Genomic DNA, 26300 nt, shown 5'->3' with positions numbered 1-26300 from the left:
GTCGAATTTTCTTTTCCTTCTCAGAGGAAACACTTAAGCAAAATTGCCTGGAATGTCACAGGCACACGTGAGAATTATAACGTAAATTGGCACAGGTGGTTTATTGATGATCCAGGTTTGCTTCAGGAGATGCCTCTTTCGGGTAGGGCTGCAGGCCGAGGTGTCGGGTGGAAGGCCGACGCTGCTGAGGGCGTCAGGCAGGGCCCCCCTTTCCTGGGCTGATGATGTGGGGTGCTAGGGGAGGTGGCCAGAGTCTCCCACAGCCTCCCCCTTCCAGAACCCCCTGGCACTGGTCTGCCAGGTGTGGCTGAAGACCTGGAGCCTGGTGTCTAATTGCGGCATGAACTCCTACCCCCAACCTGCCTGGGTCTGTGTGAGGTTGGGTGCAGCCTCAGAACCTCCAGGGCCAGCGGCTGCTGGGCGTCCCTTCTATGCACGTGGGTCTAGTCTGAAGTCCTGGCATGGCCAGGCTGGAGGTAAGGAGCAGCTTTACCCTGGGAGGGAGGGACAGGGCTGAGCTGAGCAGGACACAGGGCAGGGGCCAATCACTGGAAAAGTGGCTTTTGTCAGAACCTCAGAAAGGCAGAACACTCTAAGGGATAACTGAGCAGTGAGATGATGGGGTGCCTCCTTCTGGAAGCGAACCCCACCCCAGGAGGTACCCCTGGGTGAGTCCACTGTCTGGCCAGCAGTGGCCGGGGGGGTGGGGTGGGAGACGGCAGGTGGCTATTTCTCTCCTTCCCACTGACTCCCCCGAAGACTCGTCCTCGGGTGTTTTAATAAAAGACACGAAACAGAAAGAAGGCAGGTTTAGAAAATAAAGTTTGTTGGGATCTTGAACATTTTGGATAAAACTAACAAAAAATATGAACACACATTCAGGTCGTGGTGATATGAGGAGTAACGTCATCTTATTTAGTTCCTGTGATACAACATACAGCTGCTCGGTTACCGGTGCCGCCCCGGGAAGGGTGTGTCAGGTGGTTACGGGGTCTCCAGGAGGGCGCAGGGCTGCTCCGGACCGGCCGCCCTGGAAACCGGAGGCATGAGGTCAAGGTCGATATGTGTTGCTCTGACTTTATAATTAGGCGTGTGACTATCTGATTTCGTTAACGTCGAGCAGTAACGCAGCCTGGGCCTGTGCTTCGTCCGCGGGCGGGCGCGCGCACTGAGATTACACGGCGAGGGGCTGCAAGCAAGCCAGGCGGCCCACAGGTGTTTGGCCACAGCGATGAGTAAATACGGGTTCTGCGGCGGGACACGGTGCTACTTTGGTGTCAGTAAGGGGGCAAGAGGAGCAGGAGGAGAATAATCTGTTGACAGGTCTGAAAAAAAAATTTGGCATGCATGGGGATTAAAACAAAAAAGAAAAAGAAAAGGGGTGGATGAGTTTTTCCTAGTAGTGATCACAGTGCCTCGACAGCGGGTGAAGGGTGGCGGGGCCGTCACACAGTTCTGTCCGTCCCTGAGTGCTTCCTCACCACCTTGCCTCCGTTCACCTGGTCCACCGCCAGCGTCTCCACCTCGGGCTGGGCCTGCGGCGGGGCCGCGTGGTGGATGCGGTGCGCCACCCCCACGTGCGCCTTGTGCGGCTTCTCGCGGGCGGGGCTGGGCTGCTCGCCGGCGCTGCGGTCCGAGGCGATGGGGGGGATGACCAGGGGCCGCTCCTTGATGAGGTGGACCTCGGCCGACTCCCTGGCCAGCAGGAACGGGGTGGGGTCGGGCATGGCGTCCACCGGTTCCCGCAAGAGGAGTTTCCGGCTCTCGGCCCCGAATCTGTAGACCTCCTCGAACTCCGGGTGCAGCGGGGCCGAGAGGCTCTTCTTCATGCGGCGGCGCGGCGTCTCCGGCAGCTTGTCCTTGGGCGGGGCCGGCTTGTAGCTGGCCAGCGCGGGGCTGCCGGCCGCGCTGCCGTCCGAGGTCCCGCTGGAGCTCAGGAGCTTCCTCTTGGTGGCGTGCAGCTGGGAGGTCAGGTAGGCGATGGTGCTGGCGCGCTGCTCCAGCTCGCTGGACAGCATGCCCAGCTTGTGGCTCTTGACCTTCAGCTCCTCCAGGTACTTCTTTTCGCGCTCCTTGATGGTGTTCTCCAGCACGGCGATCAGCGCGTTCTTCTGCTCCAGCTCCCTCAGCAGCTCGTTGTTCTCGGCCTCCTTCACTTTCAGCTGGGCCTCCAGGTCTTCGCACCGTTTCTTTAGCTCACCGCTTCTCGAGGCGCTGTCTCCTAGAAGGACCAGCGAGGGGAGCAGAGTAAGGACAGGCCCCAGGGGCCAGCAGAGGGGGTCTGTCTCTGCCCGCACTCCCCCACCATGTTGCCAGGCAGGGCCATGGGCTGGGGCCCTGCTCCCTCAGTGCAGCCAGCGGCTTGGGCCCACCCGGCCCCACCACGCCTCCTCCCCGCCCTCTCCCCTCAGGAAAGGCTGGGAGGTCAGGTGGTCTTCGAGGCCACACTCAGCTCTTATTTCTCCCACTTACCACATAAAAGGATGTCTCCAAATTTTAAAACTGCTTTAGTTAAAGCGGGCAGTTTCAGAGAACTAAATCTCTCCAAAGGCTTAGGATTAAACTGTTAGCAGAGCCATCTGTCTGTTCCATGCAAAGCACAGTTTGGAAAGACAAATGTCGACTTTCTCCACGTCTAAAGCACAGAAGCTCTGAAGCTGCAGAGGAGACAGGCTGACAGGCTGCCCCCTTTGCCCGACATGGGTCCCCTCTCAGAATGGCATCCTGGGCCTGTGCACAGGCTCCACCCGGTCCTGCCCCTAACACCACACAGGCCGCGCCCGCTTCTGCGGGCCCCATGTGGCGGTCATAAGCAAGACTCTCCCTGGGCCATGTTAGTGTCGATGCAGGGCAGCTGAATGGGGCAGGTGGCCCATGAAGACAGGCCCTGGTGGTCAGGCCGGAACTAGCACTTGTGGGTACCTCTCAGACGAGGATGCAGGTTCAGAGATATTTGAGAACTTGCCAGACAGCTCCTCTGAGACCCGGGCTGCGTGTGCTGCTGTAAAGCAGTGGTTTCCACTGCTGGGGAGGGGAGGGGCCCACCAGGCCCACCTGAGAGGCTTGCACTGTCTCCACATGAGGCGCCTGTCAGCACCCCCGGCTGATGGGGGGTCGGTTTGGTGGGTGGGTGGCCCTGGGACAGAGGGCTGAGAACCACATGTGGGGAGGGTACGGAGCAAGAACTGTGTCTCTTCAGATTAGCCAGGGCCCAGAGGGGACAGGAAGTGAGGACAGCCTGATTTCGGTGACATGGATGGCAGGGATGCTGGCTGGGGTCCCCAGTTGGAGGTGGACACCCTGTTCTCCTGAATCCCCAGTGGCCCAGGGGCTGCGGAGGGTGCGCCTGGCATCCGTCTCCTGTCCCCAGGCCCCTCGTCTACCACACACAGGGGAAGGTGTCCTGGCTCCTGAAAGGTGCACTTAGGAGACTGTGATGTGAGTAACACCAGTGGGAAATCAATGCTGGCTAACACACTCAGACTCAGGGAAACGGGCGGCGTGTTTCACAAGGAACTAGACACACTCATGAATAGTAACTGCCAGTGCGAAGCCTGTAGAAAGAGTCATCTTGACTCAAATGTGGTTTCTGCACTTTTAAAATCCCCACCCTGTTCTGGGGAGTGAGCTATTTGGGACAGGCCACAGAGGCCCCATTTCTGTCTCCCCTGCCCCGGCTGCCACCAGGCTGAGATCTTTGGAGGTCCCTGACGATTCTGGTGTCAGAGGAGCATTTGTGGGACTAGAGTCTGGAGAAGGATGTTCAGCGATCCTTTGGGGGCTGTCCAGGAACTTGATCCCCCACTCAGCCATGCATGTACGGAGCACACGCTTTGTGCCAGGTCCTGTGCTAAGCTCGATGGACACAGAGGAGGCAGGACCCTGCTCCCGCTCCTCTTTCATTCTGGTTTAAATCATATCTATTTCTTGATTACAGAAGGAACACACATTCACTGTAAAAAATCAGAAGAACCCAGAAAAGCATATACTGGGCATTCCAAATATATGCTTGGTCCCCTAGTCTCCAGGACTGCCCTCCCACCTTTACTTGGAAAGCTCACAGGTGCAACTCTTCACAGCAAATGTGTTTTCTTCCACGTGTGTACCTAGTGAAAATAGCTGGCACCAACACGTGCCCCAGCAGGAAACAGTATCATCAGCTTTCGGGGAGGGAGTTCTTACCTGTCTGATCCGAACTTTTGACAGTCAGCTCATATGTTAAATCTAAAAAGGAGACCGTAAATAATTAAAAGCTATTTAAAAAATTAAAAAATTTTAAAAGCAAATAAAAAAATTAAAAGGAGACCATATACATTAATTTTGTAAGACTGCAGTCTATTTCAAAAGCTTCATCAGCTCTGAAAACGCAGAACCAATTCCCACAATCAGCCCATGAGTCCTGCCCAGACAGAGCCGAGCTGGCAGCATTAGAGGCAAGTGTGAGAACAACAGAAACTCAGCAGCCACTGTCCTCACTTGAGTTCAGAGGCGACCCCTCTTTTCCCTAATACACACCCCAACATCCACAATTGGCAAGCAGCTTGCTCTGCGTATTGCACTTTGGTCATTGGTTCCAAAATGCGCTGCAGTTCTAACCATTGCATTTTGATCTTTCAAGTCTTTGGTAAGAACTGAGAACTGGCTTCACAGCTTTATGCTTGGGGTATGTGGATGAGGCAAAGTGCTCAGAGGGGCTCCAGCGATGATGGGGTTAACCAGAGAGAAAAGTAAAGCCCCTTCCCACTCACTGGTGAGCGAGCCTGGCGTGGCTTCTGAGCCAGCCAGCCTGAAGCCTTCGTGAGGACAGGTTCCGCTCTGCTCCGCAGCCGTCGGTGGCCACCCCCCCCCGCCCCTCCCTGGGTGCCGGCCCGGTACCTGTGCAGTGCTGCTGCAGGCGCCGGATCTCGGCGTGCAGCCCCTTGAGTGTGCTGGCGTGCTCCCGCTGGAGGAACAGGAGGTTCTTCTGCGCGCTCTGCAGCTGGTTCTCCAGGTTTGTGGCTGCCATGCTGACATCCAGATGCCCTGCGGGAGACAGACCCTGGTGGCTGTCTGGGACAGGGAGGGTCCCAAGATGGCCTGGCCCTGGACGCAGAGGGAAGACATCAAGTCCAGGGCTCCCTGATTCCAAATCCCAGCCTCTCCACAGGCTACCCGGCTTCAACAGACTGAGCCCAGGATCCCTCTCGAACGAGCTCCCTGAGGAGGTAAAGCGCCGGCTGCCTCCTCTCAGGAAGACCAGGCTCCTGGGAAGTGGCCTCTAGAGCTGGCCAGGCCGGGAGCAGCAGGAGGATGTGAGTGGGATTTCAGAGGGAAGCCCCCAAATCCTTTCCTTGGGAGTTTCCTGAGGACCGTCTCACGGGGCCACGTGGTGGCTGCAGGAGCCTGGGGCCCCGCCCCCACGCCATCAGTCCCTCATCGGTCCTCAGCCGCTCGCTCAGGGCACCCGATTCCCTGCCTTGACTGAAACCCGAGACATGTGAAGTCAATCAGCCTTTCTGGAAAAGCTACCGGAGTAATTCCAGATGCCTTACACGGCACTGAAAACTGCTACGGATGAAATGTGGATTATTTGCCTATAAATTACTCTTGTGACTACAGAGCTTCCGCACGCCTTTTCCCTAACTGCCTAAATAATCCTTAAAAAAGGCCAACGAGCACCCCCGAGGAAACACCACTTCTCAGAGGGCTTCTGGTGGGTATGTGCCAGGATGGCACGAGGAACCCTCGGAGGTGACAGCCAGGCACGGTCACCACGCTGGGACCCCACTCCCTCCTTGTAAGTCCGCCCCAGCCCTGGAGCCAAGAACAGTGCGTCCCTGGAACCCAGTACACAGGATTTCATTCCCAAGAGAAAGGTCTCCCAAAGGAAAGTGAAGAAATGCAGAGAAGGACGCAGGATGCGACAGTCAGAGCCCGAGAAGGGTGCACGCCGACTTGTCCTGGGAAGGATGCTCCCGCTGGGAGAGTAGCCGACGAGAGGAAACAGGACGTGCGTTGCTCGGTAGGGATGCGCGCTTTTCCTTATGGCGGGAAGCAGGCTGGCAACGTGCGTCTGGAGCCTGAGAATGTCTCTTCCCTCTGACTTGGCAATTCCATTTCTAGGAATCCACTGGAGGGAGATAACTGCCTCTGTGTGAGAAGATGTAGCTGCACTGTAAGTGCATTTTACAGTCGGAAAAGACTGGAAACAAACTCAAAACCCAATAAGAAGCAATTGGTTGAATCAATACAGGCTCATTTCTATGGAAGGAAGATTGGATTTCCCCAGGCCTTGAACTCTACCTAAAGCCTGGCTGCAGAGGATGCCAGAGTTGAGTTTCCATCAACCGGAGCTTCCCTGGAGGGAGCTGAAAATGGCCTTTCCTCGGGAGCAAGGAAGGTTCCCACCCCTGGAAGCGTCTCTGCTGCAGCCACCAGCTCCTCGTACAGGGTTGCTGGACCAGACACTAATGCTGGCTGAAACCCCACGGTCCTGAGACCCTTATGCTGTGTGGTCAGCACACGGCCTGGGGAGAAGGACACTGGCCTAACAACGGAGCCAGCTCCGAGCAAGGCAAGTCCGGCCGGTGAGCCATGAAGGGCTGCAAGCCGAGCAGCCTCGACATCAGAGGGAGGGAAACTTGGGACCGCTTCTGGGGCTTTGGGTGGAGATGCCCACGTTACTTCCACTCAGCAACCGTGAGTTGGTCACTCCGGCATCAGTTCCGTCATCTCACCGGGAACATGGATCCCTGGGGCCTATGACAGGGTTTGCAAGGGGCAACTCTAGAGGAGACGCCTTGCCATTTACTTGAAAAGCATAGACCCAAATCTGCGCTCCTCTTAGGGGCTTTCCGTCGACGAGGAAGAACTATTTACATTTGATCCGGGGCTTAGTGGGTTTAGGAGGGTGAAGAACGGACCTGGGCAGAGCGTTGCCCCCTCCCAGCAGGCGCACTCACTGCCCAGCCGCGGGGCTGCCTTAAGCATCCGCCGTCTCGCCTCGGTGACCCTCAAGTCCACTTGCTTTTCTCGGCCTCCACACCTAAGCCACATCGCGCCTCACCCAAATCACTGCAGAGCCCTCCCTCGTCCTCCCTTGCCTCCTCGATTCCGTCCATCTCCACGTGGTAGCAGAGCACAACTTTCACAGAACCTTCGACAGTTCCCACTGGGCTGAGTCGGGCTGTCCATGCGACCCTGTGACTGGCCCTTGGGGCCTTAGTGTCCCGGGGGCTCAGCCTGCCTCCAGGTCCTCTGCTGGGCCTCGTTCTTCCCACTGGGGGCCTTGCCGTGGCTCCTCTGTGCAGAACGCTCCTCCCTTCGGCCCACCTTTCCCATCTGCGTGTCCTTCACTTCCTGGTATAAGTCCACTTCCTCCAGGAAGCCCTGGCCCCCAGACTGGGCAGGGTCACGCACTGCCGCATGTCATGGCCTGCCCAGAATTCTAGTTGTCTGTCTCCCACCTCTGTGCACAGACTGCAGGCTTGTTCACGGCTGGATTCCAAGTCCTTGCACGGTGCCTGGCACCCAGGGGGCCTGCGGTCAGCACTCGCTAAGCCAGTGGGCCACAGTGCCAGGCTGTGGAGTGTGGCTGGGGCACCAGGGGAGCTCCAGGCCTCCAGGGCTGAAGAGCCTTTGTTTCTATGAGCTTCTGACTTAATTTCCAGGCATGCCTTGCTCAAAGAAAGCATGATATACTAAAATTGCAAAACAGTTTTGTTCAGCACTGACAGTACAAAATGAAGTGTGCCCAAACCTGGAAATAAACATTTGCTTCTGTGATCTACCCAGGGGGCAGGGAGAGGAGTGGAAATGTGGCCTCGGCGGGCACTCCCTTCCCATCACAGTATGACATGAAATTTTGTTTATAACAAATGTAATATGATTTAAGTAAGTGTTCGCATTCTCGCTGCCTTGGTGAGTCAGCGACTTGAACTGTACTAAATCTGTAATTCATAAATTCACCGTCATAACTACAGAGATCAAAGTGTGCCCTTGGAGCTTCTCATTACCACGGGCAGGCAGTCTCGGGAAGAAGGAACACAAGGTGAACGGACGAGTCTGATTATTATTACGTGCGAAGCCAGCAAGGGAGCTCCGACGGCTCCGTCTGGAGTACTGACAGTCACGGCACGAGGATTTTACAGCGTGAGATATTCCATTTGGATGTTGGCCTCCCCTCTCCCATACTCTGTGCTGATCTGAGAGGCCCGGGCGAAGGGAGGCCATCTGTGTGGCGCAGTCTCCGGTTGCTGGATGTACACGAACAAGACACTTCCGCTTAGGTCCGAGGAAACAAGTTGCATCTCCAAGTGGCATCCAGGTTATTAAATTATTTTCTCATCAGCTCAGAAGGATAAACAGTAGCACTGATGTCCTGAGGACAGAGTTGCCGCTGTTTAAAAGAAGGTGATGCTTTAATTTCTTAGCCTTAGCTACTGGTGACCTGGAATCACTGTTAAGACTTAATCCTTCCCAGATGTTGACCTGAAGGAAGCTGCAGGAGCATCCAGGCCAAGGAGACGTAGCTGAGAGATGAAGATAATCTGGAGGAGGGGATTGAATTGGGCCTGGGAGGCTTAATTCAGAATCTCTAAGATACTCTGGGGGTCAGGGACATGGAGCAGCACTGAGGACCCCACCCTAAAAGGATCAGTGTGATGGATGAAGGTGAAATGCGGCCGTCTGCTACAGATGAATAATGCATCCTGCTTGGGCAAAGGCACTCGGCCCATCTCAGCTGCGTGTCAACCGGTAATGGAGGGTGACGTTCACAAAGCATGGCTGGCAAAACACTGCCCTTTCTGTGTCAGAAGGGCACCTGCTACATGTGGTGGGCTCTGTACTGCAGCTTTCTGTCTAGAGGCAATCCAATTTTGTTCTAAGCGTTACGGCGAGCCATCGGTCAAAGGCAGCATGGCCTGGACATGGGCCCTCTTCTGCCCTCGGAGACGCAGCCTCACGTGGAGGATGGGGTTCCAAGTGACTGTTGTTTCCAGGGCCCGGCCACAGTGGCAGCCAGGTGGCAGGCCCCTCCCCAGCGAAGCTGCCCGCTCTGCCTGTGCTCTCCCCACGGAACCCCAGCAGAAGCCAAGGGCACGGTGTCTCAGAGCGAGACCGCCTGCAGGAGAGGCTCCCTGGAGCGTCACACCCAGGTTAGGCCATGCATACGTTTCTCCTGTGGCAAGTTCACCAGGAATTAACTCTCTGTGAATTTACTGCTCACTCTGTACTGTCAAGAGAGTTAGCCCTTGGAAAGGGCCAGATTCTACAGAGACGGGCACCTGGCCAAGACGGCGTCCTGGAGCGGGGAGAGAGACTAACGTCCTCCTGGAGTGGTGACGTGCCAACATGACGGGCAGAACCCCGACCTCACTGGGTCTGCTCTGCATCGGCGTGAGGACGATGGCTGTCAGTAGCTCACATCCAGTTCTCACCCCAATTCAAAAGGAGCACCCTTCCCTCTCTTTCAGGGCATTAACGTATAAACGATGACATGGAGATTTTATTTATGGACCATCTCTGCTTGCACAAGCAGAGCGCTTTCCCACCACTCATGTCGTTTGTTCTCACGACAGCCCTCCAAGGGAGAACAGGAATATATCCTGCCCAGAAGCGAACACATAAATCAGGAAATGCTGCATCTCGGCCTGGCAGCGTCTCCTGGACCTTGGGTCCTGTGGGTGAGAATCTTGAAGGCAGGGGTGGGTTTGAAATTCAGAATCTCAAATATCGAAATTCAGATTCTTTCCCCAAAGTATACATCACGTCTCTAATGCTCTGAACCTGAGGGGGAAGTCAGCGCAGTCCAGGGTGGGAGCCTGCTGGCCTGGGGAGGCACGATGCTTCCCCAGCAGAGCCTGGAATAGGCCCACTCAGAGGCAGGACCCATGGCTCGCACGCGCCAGCTTGGAGAGTCAGCCGCCGAGAAGGCCCTGCTGCCCAGCCTGTACGGCAGAGAGACTCACCAACGAGCCTGGCTTTCACTACCGGCACAGTCGTCCAGGAGGCTGGCTGAGGGCATCCTGGGCCTAGCCAGGGCCAGTTCAGGAAGAAAGGACGAGGTACCGCCGCACTGCATGTGTATCTTGATCCTCGGGACCCCTGGTGGGTGCCCAGCCAGAGAACCAGGGCCACATGCGCGCTCTTCCTCTCCAAGGCCAGGCTGACCGGAGTCCTCGGGGGGCTGAGTCAGTGTGAAGGCTTTGCCTGGGCCAAGAGCAGCGCCTCAGCTCAGCCACCAGCAGCCAGAAGCAGCCCTGCTGTTACAGTGGAGAGGAACCAAAGCCAGACTCATCTCTTCCCCCTTGAAACACACATCTTTCTTTTTCTGACACCTCTCCCAAGCTCACACAGACCTTGCCTACGTTCTGCCTCCACACACAGCCCCCATCGTGTCACAGCCCTCAGGTGCTCCTGGGGGTCAAGCCCCAGGTTCCCAGAGGCCCTGCCTTGCCCCCGATGGTCTACACTGCTGCCTCGCACCCCTCCCAGCACGGGGCCTCTGCACACCATCAACTCCCAGTCTCCCCTCGCGTCTGAACTCACACTACGTGCGGGCTTCAGATACTTTTATTTGGCTTCCTGCTGGGGCCGAGTGGAGGTCTCGACAAGAATCACACGGCATTAACCAGAATGCGCAGCAGCAGCACTGACTGAACACGACCTCACCCCGTCATCTGCTCCGACGCCGGGGGCAGTATTTTACAGTATCCCTGGACCACATTTCTGAGATGAAGAAGAAATGGTGTATCTTTGATAGGAAAAGGTCTCACCATTTGAAAACAGGAAATTCCTTTGTTCCTGGGAAATCAGAAGTAGGCTTAGCTTTTCGCTCAACACAAAGCTGGTGGAAATAGGGTAATAATTTTAGAATCTGGGGGAAAAAAATAGCGCACCAGCGCTCACGCGGTAGTGGTGAATTAGTTATAACAAGCTATCTTAGATTCTCGCCATGAATAAGTTATGACCCATTCACATCTGGGTCTCATGCCACGAAGGATCGGACAGCGGGAGCCCCGCTGCCCCCTCGGCCGGCGCTCTGCAGAGCCCGGGACCCTGGGGGACATGGCGGGCGCCGCCTGGCGCCTAGGCGTTCTGCGCTCAAGCACCTCTGTGGCCTGTTCGTGGGCACTTTCTGTGCTGCTCTGGCGTCCTGCGGCCGGAGCACTGTCACGGAGAAGGTGAGGGCTGGCCAGAGGACAAAGGCAGCAAGTATCGTGGTTAAATGTGGGAGAACAGATGATTCTAGCTGGGAGGCGGGGTCCTGAATAGATTCACAGACTCGGGAAATGTTGAGGGTGGGAGACCTCCAAAATCAACTATTCCAACACCTCGTTACCTCAAGATTAAGAACTTGCAGCCCAAAGAGGACTTGCTTAGCACAGTGGGACGAGAGAGAGCAGAAGGGACAAGGTCTTGCGGGGCTGGACGGTGTCTGGGGTTAAACTGGAACGCTATCTTGTCACCTAAGCCAGTGTAGTATCTCGTTCCTGTGCTTCAGTGCTAAGCGCACTCACTTACGGTGCCTGGCGTATGGTTAAGTGCTCAGCAAACGTTAGCTATATTACTTTTATGTAAATATTGGTCAATATATATATATACCTCCACGCTGTTTACTTAGTCCCACGCTAGGGTATTTCCTGAACATCATCTAAGTGTGGAAACGAGCCAGCAAAGGATTCCAATTACTTCCAAAGAGGGAAACATAAAAACAAACAGAAGCATTTTCTGCTGGTCTTTATCTTCCATTCTCACTGGAGAGGGGCTGTGTGGGGAAGGGAATAAAGAGAGTCAGGCAGAGCCAGGCACCCTGAGGGACAGTCAAACCTACTTCCTGCTTTGAAACCACCTGCAGTACTCGACAAGAAGCTAAAAAAAGGTCGAAGGCTAATTAGGCCATCAGCTCTCAATTCAAAATACCTGCTTTAATAAAGAAAGGAACCTTAACCGACTCCAAAAAATGAATCCTGACATTCTGAATTCATAGCAGTCCTGGATAAAGAAACTGTTTTCGGTTGTAGGACCCTGCCATTTCTACTTGTATGTGTGTTTATGAAATTCAATGGGTAAGTTATTGGAGAATCCCTAAGAGCGAGGGCACCAAGAAAAATGACATCACTTCAAGGATGCGTAAGCACTCAACACTCCAGAATGTTTTGGTAAAAAGAAGGAACACCATTAAAAAGTGGAAGCAAAAAAAAGTTTTTGAAAGCAAAAGGTGCAATTTTTTTTTAAGTGACAAAAAAATCTTGTTTATTAATCATTCTTAAAGAACTGGGATTTTTTTTTTTTAAAGATTAACAGATGGGTCAAGAGCTGGGTGCAGGGGCGAGAATATTGGGCTTCGATTCAGTTGTGGCCAAGTTCAAGTCGCAGCCTCTCTATGCCCTTACCTTTCCCTCCATAACATGAGGAACAATAATAGTACCTAGTGATTGGGGGGATAAAATCAGGTGTCTCCAATAAAACACTGAGCATATGTCTGGTCTACTGTGATAAAGTGGTAACTGAACCAAATTTGCACTCATCCAAATATGGAAACTTTGGATGGAAATGTTTTTCTGGGGTCCTGTTCTCTGTCTGGGTAGGCAGTGCACATTGGGTCTTAAAAGACTGTCTATAAAAGCTAAAAGCGGGGAGCTCCAGTAGAAACCAAAAAGAAAAGCATCTTTTTCAAGATAATCACCTCACAAAGTAATCTGATTGTCTGCCGATCAGGGGTCGAGCACGGCACATCTAAACTATGCAATCATTACCAATGACAGCGTAGATCTATGTTTATTGACAAGGAAATATGCCTATAATAGGCTAAGTCAAAAAAGCATATTAAAAGCTGTACGTATCATACATTTGTAGATATAAGAGATAAAAATCTAGACATACAACGAAGCATTAAAAGCATTTATCTCTAGATGGTGGACTGTGGGTGATTTTTACTTTTTTTAACTGAAGCACAGTTGATTTATGATGTGTGTTAGTTTCTGGTGCACAGCACAGTGGTTATACAAATTCTTTTTCATTACAGGTTATTACAAGCTGTTGAATATAGTTCCCTGAGCTGTACAGTACAACCTTGTTTATTTTATATATAGTAGTTTGTGGCTGATTTTTAATTCTAAAGAATTCTATTTTTGTACTGCCTAAAGCTTCTTTAATATGGAACATACATTACTTTATAGTCAGAAAAAAATTATAAAGCAATTTCTCTTAGAAAAGATAACCACTAAACTACCCACTAGCAAAGTGGTAGCATGTGTATTGGTTACGTTGTTCCAGGGTAGGCTTGGGTTGCTTTACCAGAACCAAGAAAAATTAACGGGGAGGCAGTTTTTATAAAAGCAACAATTTAGTGTCCCTGAGATATGCAGAACACGACCATGATGAGCACTTGAGGACGTCCCCACCCCCGCGCGCTGTGCATTCCTGTAATTCTCTGACATTATCCATCATAAAATGTAAGGCTCATCAACAATTCTTTAGACGCTGACAGCCATTTCCTTCGGAAAGAACGGACGGCCCAACGTGAAAGTCGTAATGGATGTGATTAGAGGGATCGGCAGTCAGACGTGGAAATACGATACGAGCTTGTCTGGGAAGCCTGCAGCCACTGGGGGCCTACGTGATGGATTTATTAACCGCGTTTCTCTGCAGTCTGATCATCTCATACTTCAAGAGATTCTATTTGGCTTCTATTTAAAGACCATGTCAGGCGTCTGCACACTGGCAGGGGCTCAGTCCCTGCGTGTGAAAACGTCTCAGGGAGAAAGTGAGTCAGTTTCAGGCTCTGTGGGCTGTGCAGGCCGAGGTGGACAAATGCAGGAGCTCCCACAGTCTGCAATCACACGGTACCTTCTGGGAGTGCCCAGGGCCTCCCGGAAAATGCGGTGACTTCGTGGCCAGAATGCCCACACCCTGTGGCAGGCCCCACCTCAGGAGGCAGGAGCACCAGCATCCCATCTCTCGGCTGCGAGGGGTTGCCGTCCTGGCGTAACGCCAGTACATGGTCGGCTCAGCACTTCCTGTGTCAGGGAGTTGCTTCGAGGGAAGGAGGTGGCCAAGTGGCCGGTGGGGCTGTGGTGGCTCTGCCTGGCCTTCCTGCTCTCCCTGCATCCTCCGTCTCCCTTCCCTGGGCAGCCTCCAGATGACTGCCCTCCGGGATCACCCGGACAGCCGTACCTCATAAGCCAGAGCAGAAAACATTTGCAGCTAAACGGGGATGCCATTTGTGAGTTTCTAACAAGCTTGTCACTTACTGAGATGATCCTGAGCCAACAATCTGGGGACACAGAAATCTCACAACTTGCCCCACAAATAGTTCTACCCAGGGACGCTTCCCTCTAGATGGAAAATTAGCAGGCAGGTCATATCTTATCAGTGTTTCCATTTCCTTATCTGACTGCGATTACTGCAGATTTTAATTGTCTGCTGGTTGGTAACTAAAAAGTATGGTGGCCCAAGTGCCACAGTGTCTTCACACGGATGAAGCAGGAGAGGTGTCTTACCTCTTAGTGCCTGATGATCACTGTTCTAAGTCGCACTTTCGAGACTGAGAAGACTTGCGTTAAAAACCGTGTGGTTTGCCGAACAGATGAACCATTTCAACTGATTTAACTGATAGGCCTTCTTTTAGGTGGTTTGTGGGCCTGCCTAATTATAGTACAGGTTTTTAGGAAAGAAAAGGTATTATTAACTGAAGCTCTATACACTTTAATTTAGCCGTCCTTTTCCTTTATTACTTACAATAAAGTAGAGTAGTCAATTGTTTCATTAGTGCTAATAGAACATATTTATTAGCTAAACCCTGCCTGGGCAACTAAGAAGAGATCCCTTATACAGAAAAGAGACTTCATCCTTGTGAGGTACCAGGAAGGCTCTGCCCAGTCCCAGCCGTGGCCTCGTGGACAGCGTTACCAGTTAGCGAGGCAATTGAGCAAAGACAAGGCGCCTCCTCTGACTTGACCCTCTACAAAACGGGTCCACACGAGTTGTTTCAGAAGAGTTTAAACAGGGAGGTTAGTGGAGATCTTTGGATTACCAACAACAGTCCAACAACAGTCAGTGATGAAAGTCACCAAGACCAAGCATTCGATTTTAGTAATTACATTTCCTCTGGGGATCACCGGTAAAGTATTTCTATGGGAATTTTTTTCTATGGAATAACAGCTTGAGTTACAAGTATTTTTAAAAGAAGATAAACATCGTTTTAAAAAGGCTTTTACCTAGATCTTCATCTGCCGTAACATTTTTGACGGCTTCAGCGTGTCCACCTAAGGCTGTTGGACCTCTTGATTTCCCATCTACTGATCTGACAGTCCCGACATACGTTATTTGCTTCTTTAAAAGTTTCCTTTCTGTGAGCTTCCTGGGCTGTGCAGAAGAAATGAGGCACATTTGCTGATGACATTGCAGGCTGACTCCCAGAAAGTTCTTTGTACTCACAATGATTCTTTATTGTGTCAGGGAACCGGAGAATTCCCAGACTCCCAGATTCCAGGGCTTTACTAAGTTGCGCAGTAAGTTCCGGGGGAGGAGGGGAACGCCCCACAAAACACCGGTCCCTTAAGAAGGTCTGGCATCTGAAACGAGCAAGCCACGACGCTGAGACCCAGATGGAGCTGATGAGCGCGAGGAAGCGGCGAGGTGCGCAGGTGCCGTGCATGCAGTTTAGGATTTGTCACTGCAACCAAATTTGGATCCTATTAGGTAAATGAGCCATTAGTGCACGACCCCAGGAGAAATAACTGAAAACAGGTAAAGAAAGTAAACGAGGCCGGGCAGCTGTACGGCAGAGACTGGCAGCTGTGGGAGGAGAGCAACGTGGGGGAAAGAAAACAATCACTGCACCTCAAACTCATTTCCATTTTTCAGGGAAGGGGATGCAATTCAGTTGTTTCTCATTCGTACTGTCCTTGACCTTGATACTTTTTCTTTTGCACTTTTGTCACTTTTTCCATTTGTATGGTGGCCTTTGTCTTGCTTTCCTCTTGTATTTGACCTCGTGCTCCCACAGTGGGATTAATTATAATCCTTGGTTCGTGAGACTCTTTCAGGGCCAACTTTTATAAAGATACTTTTAATAATAAGCATATGATGCAGCCATATTTTTGGAACGTGGCCATTTTGGTCTAGGGTGCCCAAATTCTCCATTTCAAGTCCAAAATTCTTAGGTTGGGTGTTTCGGCTTCTTCTGGTTGATCCAATTCTGCTGGAGTCTGCTGGTCAGTTGGGAGCCCGGGGAACTTGTTTTTCCTCCCATTTTTCATAACGGGCAGGACAGTCACCTCAGATCACAGGGGGCACTTTTCTTGCTGGTTGTGGGAGGGCGCGAAGCAGCTTCCATCTCAGCGAAACAGCTGCTACGTGTGCGGCCCGTGACGCTTTCCAGCTGGCTTTGCCCTGCTTTTCTAGGGTGTGACCACTGCAATTTAAAGTGAGCTTGCTAATGGTCCCAGTGTTGGGTGATGGTCCCTTCCGTCTCTCCCATCTCTCCCAGCTCTGCCCTAACCCAGCCTCGGGGTCAGTCTAAGGCTCCGGGCAAGAAAATACTCAAAGGTTATTTTTCAGTCACCAAAAGCTGAAAATCGTCCATAAAAATAATGACTATGGCTGTTATTTACCAAGTGTCAATGTGCCAGGTTCACAGATAAGATAATCACTTAATTCTTGAAACAATCACACAACATAGGTATGATACGCATTTTTTTAAGGAACTAAGGCTCAGAGGAGTGAGACCCTTGCCTAAGTTTACAAACACAAAGCATGTGAGCTAAATGCAAATCTCTTTTCAAAGGCTGGCACCTTCTCTGCCTCCAAAAGTGTGGAGTTTGGAACCAGAAGGTCTCATGGCAGCTCTGGGAGGAGCTGCCAGTCCTGGTTGCTCCCTGAGGAACGTTCCATCCCAGTGCGGCCAGTACAGGACGGAGCAGCGGTGACGATGCTGACAGTGACAGGGAAGCTGCCACCTGCCCTAGCGTACTGGGTGCTGGGCTGGGTGCTTTCCGTGCCTTATCTCCTCAGACCCTCCCAAGGGCTCTGGGAGAGGTGCTTGTTGGTTTCCCAGCCCTGCGCACTGGGGAGCTGAGGCAGACGGCTCTCAGCTTATTTATCTGCCTGATTGAAATCACACACAAACTCGGTCCTTTCCTGGTGCTCTGTGGCTCCTCTTCCCTTTTCTTTTCAAGGATGGAGAAATTGTGCTTAATTTAACATAGGTCTACATTTTTAATCAAGAGAGAGCTAACCCTTGGCTCAAAATTTCTTTTAGCTGAATCTTAAGGCATCCAGTGACAAGATTTTACTGAGGTGTGGCCTCCCCTGCCAGCTGCAGTCCACTAGACAGTGGGCTGCAGAGATGGGCCGTGCTCTGGTATGAGCCACAGCAGCGCGGCAGGGCAGGAGTTAACCCCCAGGCTCTGGAGCCAGTGCCGGACTGCCGCTGTCTGAATCCTAGCCCTGCCGCTTATTCACTCTGTGCCTTTAGGTGAGTTATGTATAACTCTCCGTGCCTCACTTTCCTTATCTGCAAAATGGGCAAATGGCACATACTTTATTAGGGTTGTTGTGAAGATCAAATGAGTTGATCTAAAGAGGCCACTATCCAATAGAACTTCCGGCGGTGCTGGAAATACTCTCTTCTCCGCTGTCCACTAGCGCAGCCACCAGCCACATGAGCACCTGCCACATTGAGCCCGTGACACGTAGCTGGTGTGTCTGAGACATGGAATTTTTCATTTTATTTATTTTGATTTGAATCAACTCAAATTTAAATCGTCCCATGTGGCTACGGCTGACCATATTGGATAGCGCAGGTTTAAAGCAATTACGCCTGTGCCTAGAACTGTGTGATGGCTACTGTCATTGCTTCCCACAGGGGCCCATCCAAGTGGTCTTCCTTGGCTCCCAGGCACACTGTGTGGAGTCTGCCGTGGTCTGCTCCCACCTTGCGCTGAAAGAACAATTTAGCAGGTTTATTCGAGCTTCCATTGTCATCCCATCCCATCTCAGGTCTTCACAGCGTTTATCACTACCTAAACTTAGGTCATTTATTGACCTTTATGAACCGGAATGTCAGGTCCACGAGAACAAGGGCTTTCTGCCTGCTCCCTGCTGTAACACCAGTGCCCAGAGCAGGGAGTGCCTCCCTCTAGTAATCCGAGCTGGCCCTTTTTAGAAAGCGTTCTCTCTGATTGAGAATTAGTGGTAATCTCAGCCAGTCTCTGGTCTGACATCCACCCACCCCCGTACTCAAGGTAGTTTTTTTTGTACTGGTGACACGAGAGGACTTGAAACCCTTCTCCGACTGGCATGCAAATAAGGCCGAGGAGGAAGGACAGCTGGCTCCTGCATGCTTTTGGGGAAGCTTGCAAACAAAAAGGCCAAAAAACCATCAAGCCACAAAAATGAAATAAAATTTCATTTCAGAGGAAAATGCATAGTGTGTGACATACAGGATCTCGTCAGGTGCCCCTTACTTACACCTGGATGGTGACTACTGTCAGGGGCTGGCTGTGTGGATTCCCGGGGCTCACACAGCACTGCGCCAGAGGGGTGGCTCGGCCTGTGTGAACTGGGCTCAGTCCTCCACTTTCCAGTGGAGGCAGGAACTCAGACACTCAGGAAATGCACATGCTGAGCTTTGATGGTGCTTTTCCTGGTCCGTGATGGAACAAAAAAAAAAAAAAAAAAAAAAAAAAAGAGGACGATGCAGCGAGTTTTTCATCAAGCTAACTTTATTCAATTCGAAGGATCAGTCTTTATTTCCATTTTAGAACTTCCCAATTAAAAAATACACTGCTCCACGAATTCTACAGGCCTGGAAACCACTCGAGGCACCAACAGGTTATGGTGACTGCCAGGAGCTTAACAACCTCAGCGATTTTGTTTTCTAATTTATCTTCTCAAGTTGACAAGGCCCATTAGAACAGGCCAAGCAACCAGTCCTCCTCCTAAATGTGCACCTTGAGGTTAAAGATCAAGCCAGCATAGGTTCAAAAGTGCTCACTGCGTCCTCGGCCCTGTGCCTTCAGCTCACTGGGGATATGAGACTCAGCCACCAAAGTACAAAGAAAAAGTATAATTCAGCCCTCATGAGGCACACGCCAAGTACAGGGGCCGGGGGAAGGGTAACCCACAGCTGCACCTGAAGCTCTGCCTCACGTACCTGCTTGCCTCCCGCATGAGGCCACAGGTCCCTGGCAGGCGGGGACTGCATCCCAGCGTTCCCAGTGCCGCCCACGGTGCCAGGCACGTGGAGGGATAATAAATGTCGAGTAGCTAAGGGCTGCAGTGACCCGGACGGTCCTGTCCTGAAGAGGCTGGGACTGGAGCTGATCCTCTGAGATGGGGGGTCGGGGGCTGGTTTACATAGGAGGAGGTTAAGTGTGAATGGAGCTTTAGAAGTCAGTGAGACCACAGAAAGAACATTCTGGGGAGTGGTGGAAAAGAAAGTTACATAGAAAAGCTTGGGCTGGGTTTGAGTCGCTTATTAAAAGTTGCTCAGAAAAGTTAAGGTGGAAGAAACAGGAAATGGTGAAAAGCTGAGCTTTTACTCAGTAGAGGCAAAAGTTCTACCAAAGGGAACTGAGTTGGTGGGGATGATGCGGGATGGAAGGAAGGGAAGGGTGGCAGCAACAGATCGGGGAGCTCGGAGGGGATCGGCGTGAAAAGGACCACCTGGTCCTGACTCAGTGCTCACGTGCCGAGCACCAAGCGACGCGGTGTAAACGCTCCGAGGACTAGATACTCTGATCCCATCCCACACAGTAACAAACAGGCTGAAGGGGCCAAATGACTTCCTTAAAGTCACAGCTAGCAAGTGACCGGCAGGGCTTCATCCCAAACCAGGCTGACTTCAAGGCCACACCATGAACTCAACTCTTCTCCCCAGAAGATGAAAGGCTGGCGTGCCCCACAGACGCAGAGCATTGTCTGCCCCATAATCCACTTGTTAAAACCCCTCTTCCGCTCTTTCCTTTTCCCATATTTTAAGTTTTAAGCTTCTCCAGCCTACTCTTTCGTGCTCTGTGCTCAACCAGAAGAATTTCGGTGCTTATTCTTGAGGATGCTGCTTGTGAAAAGGCCTTAGAATGAGAGAATATGTTTCTTCACTGCTAAAGCTGCAGAAAAGCAGGCACTATTCTGGGCTAACAAGCTAGTTCTGTTAAAGAGCCACAAGCTTACTGTGCTATTCTGTGTGGAAACCCGTGTAAAAATGTACACCCCTGTTCTGTTTTGTTAAGGAACAAGGATTTTAAGACATCTGCACTTTAGAGATTGTTGCTGACTCGTTTCAAAATGTAACTTTTAACTTCTAAAAGTTTGCTTTTCTAATTGGTTGCCTTACTTGACAACCTATCATCTGAGTAATACAAAAGAGGTAACTCTTTTTTGAAGATACAGATGCTTTGAGGCTTCCTGGTTAGTTAAAGGAGGGATGTGGTACTCTCTTCGTACAGAACGTTGAATTCAACACAGACGCTCATGCCTTCTGCCCTCAAATCGACGGGGGTGACTGGGATGGCTCGCCAGCGTGGGGTTGGAGCGAGGGGAGGATGGAGGGGAGGAAGATGATCCGGCAGAGAGTGGTAATAGTAATGCCCCTGGTCCTGGTGAGGGGCTGGCCTGACTAACCTGCTCGGAACGTCCTCCAGGTAAGGTTATCTGCACAGTCATTGTTTTACAGCTGATGCAAGGGACAGTTGGTTGTTTTGATCCAAAGACGACATGGAATCGATGTGTAAATGTCCTGAGTGGAAACAAGTGCAGGCGGTCAGGAGGAGAGAGCTGAGCCCCGTCTATGAGTCGGATCGAGCCAGGTGGCGGTGCCCAGGGGAGACAGGCAGGGCCTGGGGACGCTGTGGTTGTCACGTTGGGGAAGGGGCACTTCTGGCATTGGGCGGGCGGGGCAGGGGGGGCTGCTCAACAGCCCGCCATGTGCGGGGCAGCCCCCACAGCGCTGGACAAACCGGCCCCGAATGCCACAGTGTTGCGGTTGAGACGGTGGGTTAGTCCGTCTAATCTGAGGCGGGCATTTTTCCCCTTTTGACTCAGGGTTCACTCTGTGCTCCTTAGGTTTCCTGGATGGCTAGTAAACCGTGGGTGATGGGGCTCTCAGGGGGGACAAGTCCCAGCCACCTGCAGCCTCCTTCCTCTAACTGACCTTAGAGGACAGGCAACGGCCAGTGAGAGGCAACCAGGGGTCCTGTCTGAGGGAGGCTCTCCCCCACTTCTCTCTCTGGGGACGCAGGCGCGCAGGGAGGCACCGCCTTGCCCGCTTCATTACTGGGTCAGGATACACGCGTCTCCTTTCTTTTGCTCCGAAGGAAGGGGCTGCACATAAACTCTAATTTGCCTAGGAATATAATAATTTTCCTCCCGTTTTTGGGACAGTATGAGATTTTGTTTTTCCTGTATGAAATGCTTAAGGGAACTGAGGACTGGAGAGGGTGAATGCAAGAGCCCCAAACAGGGCCTCAGTATTATGGTTATACAGCCATTTTCTGCAGACATTAAGTGGATATATCGAAGTCAACCTAATGTATGCTTTGAACAGGAGCACTCCAATCTACACCGGGGGATCTCTAGGAAATGCTCATGGTTAAAGGCTTTAACACGTCTTGAATGCAAAGAAATTCCTGTTTTTAAGGAGACCACTAAATGCTTACATAAATCTTAGGATTCTGAAGACTCCCAAGAAATTTATGAACTAATGCCAAAACTCTGAATATTTTACATGTACTGGCACTTTAAGAAAAGGTTTCCAAGCTGGGAGAAATGAAAGTACAGGCTCCATGGCCACCAGGAAGCCCTGTTTGTCAAAAAAGAGCCATAATTTAACTTTGTAATTGGCACAAACATACTGCAGAAGCTAAAGAAGTGAGTGTCGCGCTGGTAATTTAAGAAATGGCTTTCTACTTGGAAGAGGTCTCTTCCAAAGTAAAAACAATTACTCAGGTTATAAAATCCCAGTTTAGAAACAAAATGTAAAGATGCAGGTGCAAGCTGAAAAGCTATTTATCTTTTTCTAAAGAAAGCTTCTGTTAAGAACAAGAAAGAAGGAACTCCAATAGAACATGGAAGGCTAAATGAAGAAATTATTAAAATACTCTTGAGGCAAATCCTTTCATTCGTACGTTGCCTGGTGACTCTGTAAAGCGAGGTTCTGTTTCCCTCTGTGGGGGCGTACAGAGTGTCAGAGCTCACTCTCTCAATAAAGAAAACACCTTTCTCTGAGCACCTCCGAGCAAGGCTGCACGGAGGACAGCTGGGATACGGGCGACAAACAGGACAGGGGAGAACCCGCCACCGTGGAGCTTATGTTCCTACCGGGGAGGGACAGACAACCCCGCACACAGTAATCCGTACAAAGAAGCGGGCTTTCTGCAAAAAGACTAAACTGAATTGCTCTTCCTAGATTCCTCACAGATCATTATTAAAGAGTAGGTAAACCTGAGCAGACAACTAAAATGAGCTATAGCTTAAGAAACGAGTAACTTTACAATTTACTTTTTAAAAATCTCAGACATTACATTACATTAACCTATAAAGCTACTCTACTCCTGCCAGCTGAGTAATGCTCTAAGATGCTGTATTTCTCTGACAAATTCTTAGTAGCAACAATTGCATTATCCTTTAATGTAAATTGTATGTATTATTTAAAACCCCCAATTCTCTTCGGACTGCTAGTGAGGTGGTTAAGTTAATAATCTATATTTACCTAAAGACTCGTGAAGAAATGAAAATTTAAACAAGGAAAAACACACCTTATCACCTCATGATCCCTGCAGTTCATCTGCTAAGTACTTCTGAACACTTCTCCTTAAAGCTCAAATTCAGATGGTGAAATCAATGGATATTTTACAGGCATCTGATATATCTGATAACGCTTTACAACCATAGTTTAAAATCTCTAAATAATATATTGGTATTAAAATATACTATTTGGAAGCACGTGTGTGTGTGTGTATGTGTGAATCGAGGTATATTAAAAGGAAATCACTAAAAACTGGTGTATAATCGAGGAGAAAAGACTAGTAGCTCACAGAAAAGAAAATCAGCCTCTGGGATGCGAACTGTTCTCAACAAAGAAGGATCTTTATTCGTCTCGCCTCCGCACGGCCTGCCCAGAAGACAAGACGCGTCGCCCTCCCTGCAACATGTGATTCTCTTATTCTTTTTTCTGACTCTTATTCTGACTATGGTCAATTGTGAAAACAGTGAGGGTGCCTCACCTGTGGAGGAACTCATGTTTCTCATGGTCCTCATGTCACCTGATGTGGGGGCCATTTTAGAAACACTCTCCCTTTGGAGAAAACCATGGTCAAGGCTGTCCGTGGCCAGGCATCCCTGTCAGATGGACCAGGCCCCTCTGGCAGCTCATCCCCACGACGTGCCTGTCCCAGATCAGCCCCCCGCCCCCTGCCGCGGTACAAGGGCCTCTGGAGGCTGGAAGGGGGCCCTTGTAACCAGACCACCGTCAGCGTTCCCAAGACAGCCTCTCGGCGGCTCCAAGGGACTGAGCTTCCTCGCCTGGCTCCTGCGCCCACGGCCCTGTGCCCGCGCACGGGAAGCGGTGCTAGGGAGGCTTCGACCCGACTGGCGTGCCCCCCCCTCCCCGGCGTGGCTCAACAGCACGAAGAGCTGCGTTACTCGCTGGGGGGCATGCAGACAGAGAGCAGCTTAGCGCTTCCCTTCGGGGGACGGCATTTGTAAATATATTCAAATGTTTTGTTCAAACAAGGAAAGTGATTTTCATGTGACCGTTTAGTAATTTCACCAGATGTAGAAGTATGTTCATCAGCTGACACAATGACCATCAGAAAGACTTCTGAAATATTTTATTTCTGGATTTGGCACGGTAAATGTGATTGTTTAGAACTGGAGCCCACAATTTACAGGTCAGATTGGAAATAAAGCTGTAAGGCCCTACACAGTCACTGTATCATCCAGAATCAGAAGAGGTGGTTAAATGTGAAGATGAAATTGAAAAAAAATAATAACCTGGCAGGATTTTGCAGAAACTGGAAGGAAGCAGCCAGATGCCCCACCTGTAGACTGTGAACAGGAGAGTCTTAACAAACAAAAAACTGGGACCTTCATCTAAAAAACTGAGTAGACTTAAGAGATTTCTGGTTGCTCCCCCAAAGACGAAATCTGTGCTGGATGAAGCTGTGTTATACCATAGGCAGCATCATGCGTTCCATCCACAGGTGCAAGGAGCGTGGGTGACAAGGAGCCTGTTAGGGTTTGACTGTCTACACTGTCACTTCCACCCTCCTGCTGGGATTTGCAGTTCTGTGGACCTCTGATACCAATGCTCTGACACTCACAGCATCTCTGCTAGGAAGACGCTGGCCCCAACTGCTTAACAATCTCTAACTTCACTTGGTTTTCCTCTGAGGCTCAGGGGTGGATAATCTGCTTCCCTCAGACTCGTGGTGATACTGGGAAGTCCTGGTGACACTCTGAGCCTACCTGCAAAGGCAGTCTTCTGCAGCCATGGCCTGCTGGTGGGCAGCATTTAATGCAGTGTCTAGACTTAGTCAATGATCGTCCAAAACTGCTCTGAGCTCCATCCCACAACTATGGATGAGACCCGAGAACACCCCCAAACAGACGGCACTCAACATGACCGTCTCCGGGAAGGTGCCACCGCTGGCCTTATTTGTTTCAACTTAGATTTTTACTGTGTCTTCTCCCCTCAAAAAACCTGCCTTTGCCCTCAAACAATAAGGCTGCGCTTCGCTCGTCTCTGAACCAGGTCCTAGTACCACAGCCTCACTAGACTCATAAACCTCTTTCGGTCAAAAACTGACTCCAGCACTTCCTTGATGGGAACTACTTCCTCACTTGAAACCCATCTCACCATGCAGTGGCCGAGGAGGATTACATATCCTCTCTGTCATAAAAGACTGTGTTCCCCCCTCCTGTGGCCCACCGCGACAGAGCTGGTCAGTGAGCAGGCACCTCAGCGGCTGCTGTGTCCCGCCAGGATTTTCTGGTCCGATCACCAGACTCAACCAAGAGAGAAAGATGAGTCACTGTCACAGTCAAAGACTGACCCTGCCTTGAAAAGGATAGGCCGTACCTAACAACCCTGCTACATTCTTATCTGTGGGAACATAAAATTAAAAAACAAAACAACAACCTTTCTTCATCTCTCTCATCAATGTGCAAGACAAGCATGTCTAAAATCTGGCTCTGCTCCCCCATGCCGCAGCCACCAGTGCCCTTCACCCGGGCTGGGACATGTGACAGTTGGAGAGAGAGGGGATAAAAAAAAAAGCCTCCTTCAATGTTTGGGGTCTGGCAGGAAGCTAACCTCCTACACTCATTCATGATTAGAAAAAATGAGCTTAGAAACCACTAGAAAAGTATGGCGATCCCTGGATTATTAAGCTATGACAGTGATGGAACTGCATCTCGGGGAGCCAGTGTTTGTGCATTGACATTACAGCAAACATGGCCCTTTCAGAGAATGATGCCACTCATTTCTAGGTGGAATGTGCAACTTTTAAGAAAAACAGCATTGTAATAATACTGGGAATTAGAATTTGTATGTGGTAGCAATGTGTGAGCAATGTCACATAAGAAATGCCTCAAAAACTCTCTTACCTACGTAGTAAACAACCAGGGTCCAAGGTACATTTAGAAATGGGGTGGGAAGGAAATCGGGAAAGTAAAAGATTATGCGTCCTACTCGGATCTCAATTTAACCTCTTACGTGTTGTCAAAGAGGTAACAGAGAAAAATTGTAGCAGCAGAGTATTCTGTGCCTCAAATTCCATTTATTCAACATGTCCTTTTTTCTCTTTTATTGTAAGCTTTAAGCATCTCTGGCTTGCTCTTTTGTGCTAACCGATGGAATTTTACTGCTCAGCCCTGAGGATCTGGCTGGCAGGAAGAATCTCGAAAAGAGAACACGTATTTCCTCTTCCCTTATGGCTCCAGAGACGTAGAGCTTTCTTCTTGTTTCATACAGTAATTTCAGATAAAGTGGTAAACCGGGGTAATCACAAAAATAACCATTTCTGTCTGCTCCCCAGTGTGGAAACTCACAGAAAAACATAACCTCCTGTTTCCTTATTAACAAAGAAGTCTTTTAAGACATCTATGAGATGACTTCAGAGAGTATGGTGAGGAGCTATAAAATGTAACCTTTCACCTCTAGAAAGGCTGCTTTCTAACTGGCTGCCTTACTTGATAATTTATTGTCCTGGTCATAATATTTAAAGCAGCATCTGTGATTTTTTTTTTCCCTGAAGGAATAAATACTTGTTAGGTTTTCTTATGTCATTTTTCGGTTGACCAGAAGAACT

The 26300-nt window shown here is 50.7% G+C and overlaps 1 protein-coding gene across 5 annotated transcripts in view; it reads right to left on the bottom strand.

Annotated features, from left to right (window-relative positions):
• Nucleotides 1-804: 804 nt before the first annotated feature.
• Nucleotides 805-26300, bottom strand: part of CCDC92 (coiled-coil domain containing 92) — a 29344-nt gene continuing 3848 nt past the window's right edge. For 3 of the 5 annotated variants that reach the window (XM_032471294.1, XM_032471290.1, XM_032471291.1), the window contains 3 exons: nucleotides 4876-5022; nucleotides 4183-4224; nucleotides 805-2221 (listed from right to left, as the gene is read on the bottom strand). In XM_032471294.1, coding sequence (XP_032327185.1) covers nucleotides 1446-2221; nucleotides 4183-4224; nucleotides 4876-5005 — 948 coding nt within the window. In that variant the 5' untranslated portion in view covers nucleotides 5006-5022 and the 3' untranslated portion in view covers nucleotides 805-1445. Of the gene's footprint in view, nucleotides 2222-4182; nucleotides 4225-4875; nucleotides 5023-20613; nucleotides 20729-26300 lie in introns of all 5 variants that reach the window. The other 2 variants (XM_032471292.1, XM_032471293.1) reach the window with 1 other exon arrangement.

This window comes from Camelus ferus, chromosome 32, assembly GCF_009834535.1.
Source record: "Camelus ferus isolate YT-003-E chromosome 32, BCGSAC_Cfer_1.0, whole genome shotgun sequence".
In the NCBI taxonomy this organism is placed as follows: Eukaryota; Metazoa; Chordata; class Mammalia; order Artiodactyla; family Camelidae; genus Camelus; species Camelus ferus.
The sequence above is the reverse complement of the archived record's forward strand: the minus strand, read 5'-3'. Positions and strand labels throughout refer to the sequence as shown.